Here is a 13,180-nt window from a genome sequence, read left to right on the forward strand (position 1 = left end):
GAAGCTGCAAAAGCAGCAGTTGCTGTCTGAATAACTTAGCCAAGCATCAAAACATTTTTTCTATTATTTTTCTAGAACCTTGGCTGTGTATAACAGTCTGAGGTAGAGGACAGTGCACAATGTGGTGCCTTGCAGATGTGGAACCTTAAAATGGGCAAGTTAGCTGCTCCAAGTGATACAGGTTGTGATTCTGTGATCATTATATATCTCTGAAGACTATCGTATGAAGAACACGTTTGATAGATAAATGGGTATTACAGTCCCAATGAGTTAAATGCATTTAAATTTCTATTTCCAATTCAGTGAAGCATAACTTCTAGGCAGCCTTGGTTCATTGCCTTAGCATCCACTTATATAATTCCTTCAGTATACTAAGGATTTATTAATGTTTTATCTAGAGGGTAGATCCAAAGTTGCTCAAGAGCTTCCTTCCCCCCACTCTATGCACATGCATGCTATTCTTCAAACATCATTCAAATGCCTTCTGACAACCAAGCGCTGAGACTAATATATTAGTCTTAAAAGCAAACTTCTCTATTGTCAGGAAGGTTCTTTTTTTTTTTTCTTTTTTGTATTCATCTTTGCTAGCTTATCACATTTATTTCAAAGTTCTTTTGTTTTATACATAAGCTAGTATGTTTGGACTAGCTTTTCAAAAATGATTTCAGATAAAATGACTTTCTAAGTAAAAATTACAGCTCCAAAAATAGCTCTGAATCATGACTTTCAAAATGTTACAGAAATGAAGGCAGGTAATGTTTGTCTAATGCATAAAGCAGTTTTTGTGAGTTTTCATTATATATTTGAAAAGAAATAATTTTTTTTTTTAAAATGTAAAAGTGTATGTTTACCAAGAGACTGTAAAACAAGAGACTAATATTTTCTATATAAATTATAAATAAGAGCCTGACCACAAGTTAGGTACAACTCATTTATAGAATGGCAGTGTATCACCTCTGCAGGTTTTCTGTGTTACTGACTCCAATTAATTTAGAGGAGGAGTGTGTTGGATGGATTATTACTGTCCTTTGACTTCAGTTAGAGATGAGATAGCAAGTTTTACAGTTTTAGATCTGATAGCAAGTTTTATGACTGTTTACCTATCACTGGTAACTATCTGTACTGTGACGGCATATCTTCCTTAAGAAGTGTGTGTGAAGACACAGTGTGTTCTCCAGAGTACTTTGCAGAGTAAGCTACCACCACATAGAGTCTCCCATTTACCTGGTAACTATGGGCTCGACATGCACAACAATTTCAGTAGGTTCCCAGGTACCATCAAAAAGATTCTATATTGTAAGGGTGCCTACTTTTACATCCTTGGAGAGGAAAAAGTCTCTGTTTCCCCAGACTCTTTTGCACATGCCACAGTTTTCCCTAATGGGTACTGTGGTAGATGTCCTCAGCCTTTCTGCCTCCTATGGGATGGCTTACAGTGAGTGGTGCTCAAGGTGTTGTGGAGAAGGGCTGAACAGCAGAACATTATCTGCAAAACTGACCATCAGGCAGAGCATGTTGTAATTACATCACAGGGACAAAGATGACAATGTACAGTCAAGGCTATAGGCTTCAGAGAAAAAGTGCTTCTCCATTTTCCAGCCTGCAAGAATACCCTTTTTTCTCACCTGTTGGCAAACCAGAGGAGTGCTCGCTCTTTGTTTTTGTTTCTTAAACACTGCTGTCCCCACCATCTTTTTTGGTTTTCATCCGTATTTGCTTGACCTTGTCTGTTTGCAGTGTGTTCTGTTCATCTGTGTCTTCTGTAGCTGTCTTTCACTCTCCCTTTAAGCTTCATCCTGAGAATTACAGGTTATTTTAAACATATTGGTGTATTCCCCATCAAGAAAAATGTGTGAGAGCTTGAGTGTTGGTGTGTCTTACCCTCCTCTTCTTTTCCTTTAACTTCCCTCTCCATCTCATCTTGTAGCGTATTTCTTCCCACCTTTATTATTCATGATGTTTCACATTTTCAGCCCTACCGGCTCTCACCAACCACTGTCTGCAGCACATCTCAGTCTTTATGTCTTACTCAGGCCATCATGAGACTTCTCCCAGTGCCTTTGCCCTGGCTGGCCACTAAATATCTTCAGCCTCTCACTTTTAAAGGTTGCAGTGTCAGGATGAGGACAGGTTAGCAGTCACAGAGGGGGAAAAGTAAAGTAGAAGTGTCCTGGGTTCAGCTGTAACTTATTTTCCTCCTTGGTAGCTGGTGCAGTGCTGTGTTTTCGCTTTAGTCTGAGAGCAATGCTGCAAACAGACTGATGTTTTTAGTTGTTGCTAAGTAATGCTTACTCTGATCAAGGACTTTTCAGTCTCATGTTCTATCAGTGAGAAGGGGCACAAGAAGCTGGGAGGAAGCAGAGACAGGACTCCTGACCCAGCCTAACCAAAGGGGTATTCTATACCACAGCACATCATGCCCAGTATATAAACTGAGGGGAGTTGCCCGGAAGGGGAAGATCGCTGCTCGGATTGGGCTGAGTATTGGTGGGCAGGTGGTGAGCAATTGTATCAATAAACATCACTGGTGTTTATTGCTTTCTTTTCCTTTTCCCCTTTTAGTTTTATATTCTCTTCCCTTGTTATTCCCCTTATCATTATTATTATTGGTGGTAGCAGCAGTGGTTTGTGTTATACCTTAGTTACTGGACTGTTCTTATCTCAGCCCATGGGAGTTCATTCTTTTAATTCTCCTCCTCATGCCTCTGGGAGCAGGTGGGAAGAAGTCGGGGAGTGAGTGAGTGGCTGTGTGGTTCTGAGTTACTGGCTTAAACCACAAGGAGGCATAATACAAGTGCCAGGACTCACAGTCTGAGGTGGAATTAAAAAAAAAAGGAACCTGCAGCAGTCAGACTCTCTCCTGCCTGTGCCTTTGTCTCTTCCAAAAGCATCAAGGCAGCTGCATCTCTGAATGTAAAATTTTGGGATTCTGACATTTTGGAATTCTGAGGAAGAAGATTCTTCCTATCTTACAACTAAACCGTAACAGAATTTTTCTTTTCAGTTGCTGATTATGAGTTTTGGTATTTAATTTTTTGCTACTTGCTGTGAGTTGCATTTCATGCCTGAAAATATTAATTCAAATTTGTTTCATGAAAATCAGTAGTAGCAAACCAGATATGCACAAATGCTTTATTTTGGACAATGCCATGTTTGTGCTGCCACTAACAAAGCGCAGCTCTAAATTTTTCAGAATAGCTGTTAGGAAGTCAGTATGCTTCTTGATGTAAACAAAATGTTTACTGTCATCAACATTCTCTTAAGACACCCAGCAACACCCATGCCACTTTATATATTTTTCTGTATGTTCTGCACAATTCAGTTTGTTCTCAGGCACCATTGTATAAATTCTTAGGTTTCTTTCTAGAGTTCTTTACAAATTTTCATCAATACATGTTGCTGTTATTTACATTCCACTAAATAAATTGTTTGTTCACATACAGAATGAAAATCCTAATGCCTGTGGCTTTAAAAAATATATTTTTTCCAGGGAAACAAAGAGTTAGGGTTTTGGGTGGTTTTTGGTGCTCTTGTGGGTTTCAGTATTGTGGCTACTACTCTCTTAATTACCAGTTTTTGATAGAACATATGGTACCATGATTTATCACTGTCCTTATCAGGTGCTCTGAAATCATAAAACACTATTACACCATAGTAACAGTCATAAGAACATCTTGTGAGGACATCTTCACAAGGACATCTTGTGATGACATCTCATGCTCACAGGAGACTGTTTACCTCTAATCTAATGCCCACAAAATTCTGCACTAATAAGCATTCAGGATTAATGCACAACATTCAAAATCAGTGCACAAGTTGAAGGATTAATTTGTCCCTAAAGCCCACCCAAATATCCAGGCAAATACATCTGAGCAGCCAAAGTCAAGAGGACAGTTTGATCTTTTGCGTGTCAACATACTTAAGTTTAAAAATTTATAGTTGCAAAATACAGTATTTCAGCAACTTAGAATGTGAAAGATAGTGAGACTAGATATATCTCATTTGTACAGTCTGAAATATCTCACTACATTTTAATTGTAGATTTAAGTTTACAGAGTTTTCCACAAAATAAGTGTGGACATTTGTTAGATGATCATGTTTTAAGTTTCTGCAGAAAGATGTGGACTTCATCTGCCCGTGACTGGGAACCTTTAATTCCAAGCATATTCTATAATAAAGGCACATAATTTTAAAAAGTTGATTAGGTTTATTTTTCTTATTTGTCGCTAATCTGTATTGTAAGGATTTGGTAAGAGAGTGGAGTGTTTTAGCATTCAAATCGCGCTCTGCATATGAGTTCAAATATTATTTATTACTTCAGTTTTCTCATCTTCATCAGCTTAAAATTACTTTAAATAATATATTAGTTAATTCTCTTTTTTTTTTGGAAAGAAAATTAATAACCTTTCCCCCTTCCAAAATAAAGTTTAGACAGTATTAATCTGCATTTTTTTTCAGATGGTATAATCTCTAGATTTTGAACACAGAGTTTCATACGTGTACTTGAGGGCAGAACTAAGATACCTGTTATTACAAGGCAATGAAATAAATCCATTTATTTCACTAGTCCATTTTGTTTTGCAGACTTGCGATCCATTCCATTATAATTCTGCCACTAATCTATTTCATAATAGTGAGGAAAAATCCTTTTCAATTTGCCATGGGGATGGCTCAGGCACTTCTGACGGCCCTCATGATTTCTTCCAGGTAAACAAATATTCATTTTCTGTAATGTTCTTAGTAGTAATTGCTTTGTTTGTGCTCTGATTTTACTGCTGCTTTGTTACATACCCTGATTTAACCTGGACAGTTCTCAGTCCTCTGGAAGTTTCATCATTATTTCTGTAGTACCCAAAGGGGCACTACAGATTGTGCTGGCCTTACACCAGCTTCTCTTAGGGGGAGACGATTCATTAGACACTACATTTTAAGCCTTTGCACTGTTTCTGTGGCTACACATATCATAGAATCTTAGAATAGTTTGGGTTGGAAAGGACCTTAAGATCATCAAGTTCCAACCCCCCTGCTATAGGCAGGACACCCCATGCTAAACCGTGCCACCCAAGGCTCTGTCCAACCTGGCCTTGAACACTGCCAGGGATGGAGCATTCACAACTTCCTTGGGCAACCCATTCCAGTGCTTCACCACTCTCACAGCAAAAAACTTCTTCCTTATATCCAACCCAAAACTCCCCTGTTGAACCCATTACCCTTTGTCCTATTGCTACCATTCCTAATGAGAAGTCCCTCCCCAGCATCCTTGTAGGCCCCCTTCAGATACAGGAAGGCTGCTATGGGGTCTCCACGCAGCCTTCTCTTCTCCAGGCTGAACAGCCCCAATTTTCTCAGCCTGTCTTCATATAGGAGGTGCTCCAGCCCCCTGATCATCCTCATGGCCCTTCTCTAGACTTGCTCCAACAGTGCCATGTCCTGCTTACGTTGAGGACACAAGAACTGCACACAATACTCCAAGTGAGGTCTCACAAGAGCAGAGTAGAGGGCCAGATCACCTCCTTCGACCTGCTGGTCATGCTCCTTTTGATGCAGATCAGGATACAGTTGGCTTTCTGGGCTGCGAGCACACACTGCAGCCAGCTCATGTTCATTTTCTCATTGACCAACACCCCCAAGTCCTCTGCAGGGCTGCTCTGAATCTCTTCTCTGCCCAACCTGTAGCTGTGCCTGGAATTGCTCCAACCCAGATGTAGGACCCTGCACTTGGCATGGTTAACTTCATGAGGTTGGCATCAGCCCACCTCACAAGCATGTCAAGGTCCCTCTGGATGGCATTCCTTCCCTCCAGGGTATCAACTGAACCACACAGCTTGATGTCATCAGCAAACTTGCTGAGGGTGCACTCAATCCCACTGTCCACGTCAGCGACAGAGATGTTAAACAAGACTGGTCCCAACGCTGATCTGTGAGGGACACCACTCGTTACTGATCTCCAGCTGGACATTGAGCCATTGAGCACACTCTGTGTGCAGCCATCCAGCCAGTTCTTTATCCTCCAAGTGGTCCATCCATCCAATTGATGTCTCTCCAATTTAGAGACAAGAATGTCGTGTGGGACAGTGTCGAACGGTTTACACAGGTCCAGATAGATGACGTCAGTCATGACGATTTACTCTGTAATCTTGAGGATAGCTGAGACTATTGTTTTTTTCCCCTAATTAGAAGAGGTAACAACAGTTACTTTGCTTTTTCATAGTGCTGCCTTCCTGCATGCCTTAGCTCTCCATTTGAGTCTTAGAGCAGATCATGCTCTGAGAAGAAAGAAAGATAAAGGAAATATTATGCTGTTGCCTGCACTTACTTTATGTGTTTATCTCTGTGCCAGTTCAGCAACTTTGCCTGTCACCTTCCGTTGTGCAGAAGAAAAAAACTTCATTGACAAAAGAATTACCAGGTTCGTTCTTCCAGTTGGAGCTACCATCAACATGGATGGCACCGCTCTTTATGAAGCAGTAGCAGCTATATTTATTGCACAGCTCAACGACTTACAGCTGAATACTGGCCAAATAGTTACCATTAGGTAAGACTAAAGCCATCACATGCATTTTGTTGGAGGTGGGTTTTTTAATGAATGCTGCATTGACTTCGGACATCCCGGGAAAACTCGAAACTATCATTCATAGCACAGGAAGTAAAGAAGCATTCTCACTTCTTGGTCCAAGGCCTTCCCTGGGCAACCTGATGAGGAGGTGGGATGGGCTAGGACATGCAGCAGGTATACAGTATTGTTCTGGAAATTACTATTATTCTTCCACTGCAAGCATTTGCAAACCCAGCTCAGCCTCTATCTTTGATCCATCCATCTTGCTTGTTTATCCTGCCTTGCGTGTTATTCTGCAGTGTAACTGTAGCAGTATCTATACATCACATATCCCATGAACTTGTCACCAGACTTTGAGTAGGTACCATTCATGCACATTTGGGCTTCTTTCTTGCAGTGAAACAAGCCTATTTGTGCCAAAAGATTGAGTTTCTGTGAGCAACATGTATTCTGAATGCCTTTTCTGGGCTTTGTTTGTCATTTAGTGTTGCAGCTACAGCTGCTAGCATTGGGGCTGCAGGCGTCCCCCAAGCCGGACTTGTCACCATGGTGATAGTACTGACTGCTGTTGGCCTACCTGCTGAAGATGTTACTCTGATCATTGCAGTTGACTGGCTTCTGTAAGTTTAAGGCACTTGATATTTTAATTGTTTTTCTTGCCTTTTTAATATTTGAATAAGTTGTGTGGGAACATGTGGGTCTGAAAAAGTAGCAAAACCATTTAAGACTGTTGCAGGAATTGGCCAAAGACTATACTTACGGCCGGGCTTGTTCAATATAGAGTTGAATGCAGTAATGGCTTTAATTCTGAGAGAGGTCCCGCTGCATGGGATGGCAGTGAATAACCTCACATCCAGAGGTGCTATCAACCTTAAAACAGTGACCACAGCATTAATAAATTATAAGCATACCAAGGAGTGCCTCTGGCATGTCAGCTGCCACTGTATTATGCTAAATTCATACACCATTCATCAAAATCATAAGCAGAACATCTCAGCTGTTTTCCACAAAGCACATAAAATTCATACACCGGTGAAGAGGTAGTGGAGCACAACATGAACTAAGCAAAGTTGGTCTTGGACTCCACATGTACACCCATGGCAGGCTGTACATGAGTCTGTACTGCCAGCTTTACTTTGCCATGGCTGTTCTTGACTGAGAGGTTTTCACAGTCCCAGCACCACCTTGATCAGCAAATACACACATACAAACTCAGAAAGCATTCCTTATCCTGATCCCAGCCATCTCTCCTCACAGTGCATCAAAATCCCCCAGTCCTTAAGCAGTTCAGAGAAGCATTTTCAACACAAATCTGTAAATCTTTTCTGTTCAACTTATACTGAGATGTTTCTCTGCTACTTTTTCAAAAGGCCAAAGAGTCACAGAGTGTGTTCTGGACTTCAGAAGGATGTCAGCATTCAGTTTTATTCCATGATTCACTGGGAAAGAGTAACAGGATTTGCCTCCTAAATTGTGCAAGCTTTAGTGCTCAAATCAAGGTCTTGTTCATTTGCCATAACTAAACATGGATAATATTTCATCAGTATTAATGCAGAGATCTTAATCATTTCATAGTCTCTGCATGGCCTTTTCTTAGGCTTATATTTACACTCAAGGTAGAGTCCTGTTCCTCCCCTACCCTTTCTAATAATTTTCTTGAAGGATTTCTGGCAGCAACCTGTGTGTTTCACAGATATATATAATTTATTTGATTACATAACTCTCTTTTGCAAGCAGTAGAGAGAAATGCCAGTCTGTATAAGCATAACTGCTCCAAACAAAACAGCTCCAGCCACAAGTACATTCTCCCTATCAACTGTCTGCCACATGGCGTAATAGATTTGTTTGCTGTGCTCCACAACCATTTCATTTTCTCCAGCTCTCTTTTCCTAGTAGGTGTTGAGTTGTGTTAAGGATGGTGAAGATCAATACAAACTCCCAGATCAGCACAGCTATCTAAAAAATGGAAGAAGAAAAGAAATGTACATTTATTCTTTTTCCAAAGTAGTGTCTTACCCTCCTGCAAACTGCAGGTCACAGAGTGCCTGAGGTAGAGGTGGTTTTTGTTTTTAACAGTTCTCAATAGGTTTCTTCTCCCATAAATGCCTCATTGCTTTTGGGGTGCATATAAACTTTCAGATTTCCACAAGTCCTGCAGAAGGGAATTCTCCAACTGAACAATGTATTGTACAGACAGATATTTTGTTTTGTTTTAATCTACATTCTAATAATTTTATTTGATGCCCTCTAATTCTTTTATGGGAGTGAGAGAGAGAGAGAAAAAGAATGGTTGATTCCTTATTTCTCACATAATTTTGCAGATCTAAACTTGCCTCTGCTTAGAAAGTCCTCAATTTACCACGTGGGAACTACCTGTTCCACTATGAAACAGACAAAGAATGCAAGCTGTTTCTAATTTAAATGTTTTTCAGATTAAGGTGTCTTGCTGTGCAAAGCAAATTAAAGATTAATTTCATGTGCAAGGGATCATTGCCAGTGCATTTTGCACCTCAGCAGATGGAATGCACATTGTGATGCCATGTAGATTATTAACACTTTCACCTTTTGTACTTATTGCCTAAAATGTATTATTATGCAACCCACTAGAAGTGGGTTATTAACAATCCTCTAGTTAATTCTGAACTTGCCAAGGTTTTATTACATAGGCTTGAGGAGAACTTCTATGTTTTTAATGAGGAATAGAAAAAATTTGAGAAGTATTGTGAAAGATGAGTTTCCAGTGTGGCTGGTTTCCCCACTTGTCACACTAATCCCACCAGAATTTTAGTTTACACCTCTCTCTTCCTTTCCCTAATATGTATTTCCTTACCTGGAGAACACATGGGTCCTTTTTAGCAGTGGAGTTCAGCAGCTGTAGTAAAAGAATATATATATGAGATACACTGATTCACTTCACTATTGCATTTTTAGTCGCTTTTATTTGTAAATATATCAGAGCAACTCATTCTGCCAGAGAGCCCTTTCAGGGCTGTGTAGCTGCGAATTAAAACAGGGAAGCGTGACCTTCCACAGTCCCTACTTGAAAATGTTCATTTTCAAACTTTGCTATATTGCACGGTTCTGTTGCTCCTCTGCCAAATAGTGGAAGATTTTTAAGGCTTGCAAGTCACTTTTTGTTGGGAGAAAAATCAACAGTACACAAGTATTGTATTTCTTTAAAGTGACAAACTTATTACAGCTTTGTACTTCAACCTTACAACAATGAGAAGCTAAGAGAAGATGGCCTTTCCTATTTCCAGGCTTTGGGCCAGAATACTGAAGATACTGGTCTAAGTGCTCCTCTGGCTGAGAGACTGTTAGAAAGACAAAAGGCACAATTCAGTCTCTTCTGCTGCACCACACAGAGTCTTCTCCCAACAAAAACAGTCTCATCACATAGAACCAGCTGTGTAGCATGCTTCAGGGCCTGAGAAGTGTTCCCAACAACATTCTGTAAGGCTGAGCACCGCAGTGTGATTACTGCTGTAACAGACTAGTGACATGACTTGCAGTTTTGCACACTCTGTACAAAGTAATTTGTCATGAAAGTGACTCCAGGTTTCTTCAAATACAGAGCAGAAAATTCTGTTTCTTGTTGTACATCATTTTTTCCTTTCAGTTACAGAATTACCCCAGATCTGCACTGGGCAAAAGACACTCTGCATTTGCTAGAGTAGCTTACTTTTACTAAGATGATTGTTTTCTAAGTAACACACAGAATAGTTTGTCTGACAACAGTTTTATTCCATAGGGATCGATTCAGAACAATGGTAAATGTCTTGGGAGATGCCTTTGGTACAGGAGTAGTGGAGAAGCTCTCTAAAAAGGAGCTGGAGCAGATGGATGTCACCTCCGAAGTCAACATAGTCAATCCTTTCGCCTTGGAAACAACGATTCTTGATAATGATGAAACAGAGACCAAGAAATCCTATGTCAACGGAGGCTTTGCTGTGGATAAGTCTGATGCCATATCCTTCACGCAGACATCTCAGTTCTAAAGCCAGTAGCTTTCAGGTAAAACAGGAGCATTAAAGGACATGGCCATATGCAGTATCTCAAAAAATTAAAGCCTAATTGATAACTAATTACTTCTTACATCCATTTGATTTACCACATACAGATTCGGATTCTCCTTACCAGTTCTGCCCCCTTCTCATCACCTTTCCCAACAATTTAAACTCACTACTTTTAGTCCTTGCTGATAGGTTGAAGAAAAAGACAGTTGTAAAATACTTTTTTTTTCTTTTTTTTTTTTCCTAAGAATATACACTATTCCTGAGGCTATGAGATGCCTCTTTGGAGTCAGCATGCTCATAAACAGGTATTTTAGCTGGGACAGCCAAATGTGTTTTACTCAGGAGTAGTACAGCATTTCACATGTTACCCACATTACAGAGCACCCGTATGAAGTCCGTTTTAACATTCTTGCCTTCTAAACAGATTGCACTGTACTTGACACCTACTGTAACTTGCATGTGCCAAAATACTCATTTTTGCAGCTGAGGGGATAGCACTTGGGTGATTCAGGAAGTAACAGACCAGGAAGGCCTTGTATTAAGTATTTTACTATGAACAGGGCTTCATTTTTCTTTACTTGTGAAAAAATTGGGCATGGAAGAATTTCCAGTGTTTATGCAGCTAGTTTTCCCCATGCCTTCCATGTGAATGCCAGCTGCTAGGAATGCCCTTCAGATGTGAAATAGATTGCTGTGGGTTTGCTCTTCTGGCATTTGCAGAGCTTTTTTAAAGTGATACTTCACTGATTTAGGTCCATTTTGATGGCCTCCTAGCACTTTTCCATCAGAAGTAGACATAAGTATGCTCACCTTTGACTCTAACCAAATATTTATCAGCCCAAAGGTAAGCAGGGGTCATGAAGATGAAAACAGACTATATAGCAACACATAGTGCAAATTCTAACCCTTTCCTCATTGGGATAAGGAGGCATACATTTTTTAGAAGGAAGCCACTGTCACAAAGCTTTTTACACAAGACTGGTTGGTTTTTTGCTCCTTGGTTTTGTTTGCCAGTTGAACACCCAAGTTTGTAGCTGCAATACTACTACAGTGCCAACATGTCAGCTAAACCGTATCTTATGAAGCATTTCTGAACCCAGAAAGTCATGTCTTCAGTTGGCTTGCTATAGGATTAGAAGCACCAAGAATTTCCTCATAAAAATCTCAATTTTCTGAAACATTTTATACAAGATTTCCATGGTGCAAAAATCACTCTCTTAAGGGAGGAGTTGCTGTTAAAAATTTTTTGCCTTGCATATTAGACTTGTGAGCCATTTTATACGTAAACTGAAATTCATATACAGTTCTTTGTTTGTAAATAAGCTTGTGGTAAACTTAACATTTTACTCATATGCTGACAAAAACCTTGAAGTTCCTGCAGTGTTACGTACTCAATTTAGTCCCACATTTTTATACTTAAGTAAAACAGAAGCGTGCCAAAGAGAACTGATTAAGAACAGAAGAAAATAGTTACTGTAGGTTTTGCTAAACTGCACCTTAAATCGACAAATCAGTGCGATGTAATACTGTATTTAGATTGAAGTTTGTAAACTGTTTGGAAGTGTTAATCTAAGTAATGGTATGTTTATACAAAATGAAGAAAGTGTACAGATTGAGTAAGTCAATCTTTTACCTGTGCAGAAATTATATGAGACAGTCTTAATTTGTACAGCTTTGCTTGTGGGAGATAAAACCCCACCAGTTTCCAACTAGCCTATAATCTGCGCTTTGTCTTTCCTTTTTTAAGTTAGCCTGTTATGATCACCCCATTATATAGTCACACTGTTGTGATGCACTGTGAACAGTGTTCCTAATGTGTTCTAAATAAAGAAATAAATACTCTCTTTACTCTTGTTTTAGCCTGTCATCCTCTCCTCAATGTAGAATACTCTAGCTATAGCAAGAACAACGAAACGTAAACTTAGGATATGTTATCTTAGCTAGTGACTTGGCTGTGGCTTTGGCAAGGATTACTCTTTTTCCAATAAATGCTTTAGAGCACAATGCTGAGATTGCAAGAAAGTCCTTTAACTATGAATTATCTGGGTTGGGAGTATACCATTAAACATGCTCTAACCAGGGGATTTTTTATTGTTTGTTTATTTATTTATTGTTTATTTATTTGGATCAGATTCAACTAAGGAGGGGTTGATGGTGCTGCTTTGCCATCTATTTCCCACCAACAGACCAAAGCAGATACTGAAGGTACTGTTAAGTACAAGAATGATTTTCCTGACACAATATTCTGAGTATGAACCTTCTATATACATGGAAACATTGTGCATGGGCACATCTTCTCCTGGTCTGGAAGTTCTGGAGATGGTGGAGAGTCTCCTATCAGAAAAGCACCTACAGGTTTTGACCTGTTATCCCATGTTGTTACATGGCTGTGGGGTCTCTGAAGCTGCAGAAGCTATCAGAGGATTGGACCCTGTATTTTGAATAGTGTATGTGGCTTTAAGTCATGGAAGACAAGGTTAGTCACTCACACTATTCCTGCTGAAATACTCAGGGACTTGTAGTTTACTCTTTATGATGAGAAAAGCAAGCACCTTGACATAAACATAGACAGCCTGTTGACATGCACAGCCCAGCTATATCAGCTCCA

At 39.8% G+C, this 13,180-nt stretch overlaps 1 protein-coding gene across 2 annotated transcripts in view; it reads left to right on the forward strand.

The window, feature by feature from the left end:
- SLC1A1 (solute carrier family 1 member 1) overlaps nt 1-12,420 on the forward strand; it is a 52,212-nt gene extending 39,792 nt beyond the window's left edge. For both annotated transcript variants that reach the window (XM_061473092.1, XM_061473093.1), the window contains 4 exons: nt 4,585-4,707; nt 6,341-6,535; nt 7,042-7,176; nt 10,308-12,420. In XM_061473092.1, coding sequence (XP_061329076.1) covers nt 4,585-4,707; nt 6,341-6,535; nt 7,042-7,176; nt 10,308-10,554 — 700 coding nt within the window. In that variant the 3' untranslated portion in view covers nt 10,555-12,420. The remainder of the gene's footprint in view (nt 1-4,584; nt 4,708-6,340; nt 6,536-7,041; nt 7,177-10,307) is intronic.
- Nucleotides 12,421-13,180: the final 760 nt, after the last annotated feature.

Source organism: Pezoporus flaviventris, unplaced genomic scaffold (assembly GCF_033815535.1).
Source record: "Pezoporus flaviventris isolate CSIRO_AGI_PZ_B2104156 unplaced genomic scaffold, CSIRO_AGI_Pfla_v1 ptg000076l, whole genome shotgun sequence".
NCBI classification, from domain to species: Eukaryota; Metazoa; Chordata; class Aves; order Psittaciformes; family Psittacidae; genus Pezoporus; species Pezoporus flaviventris.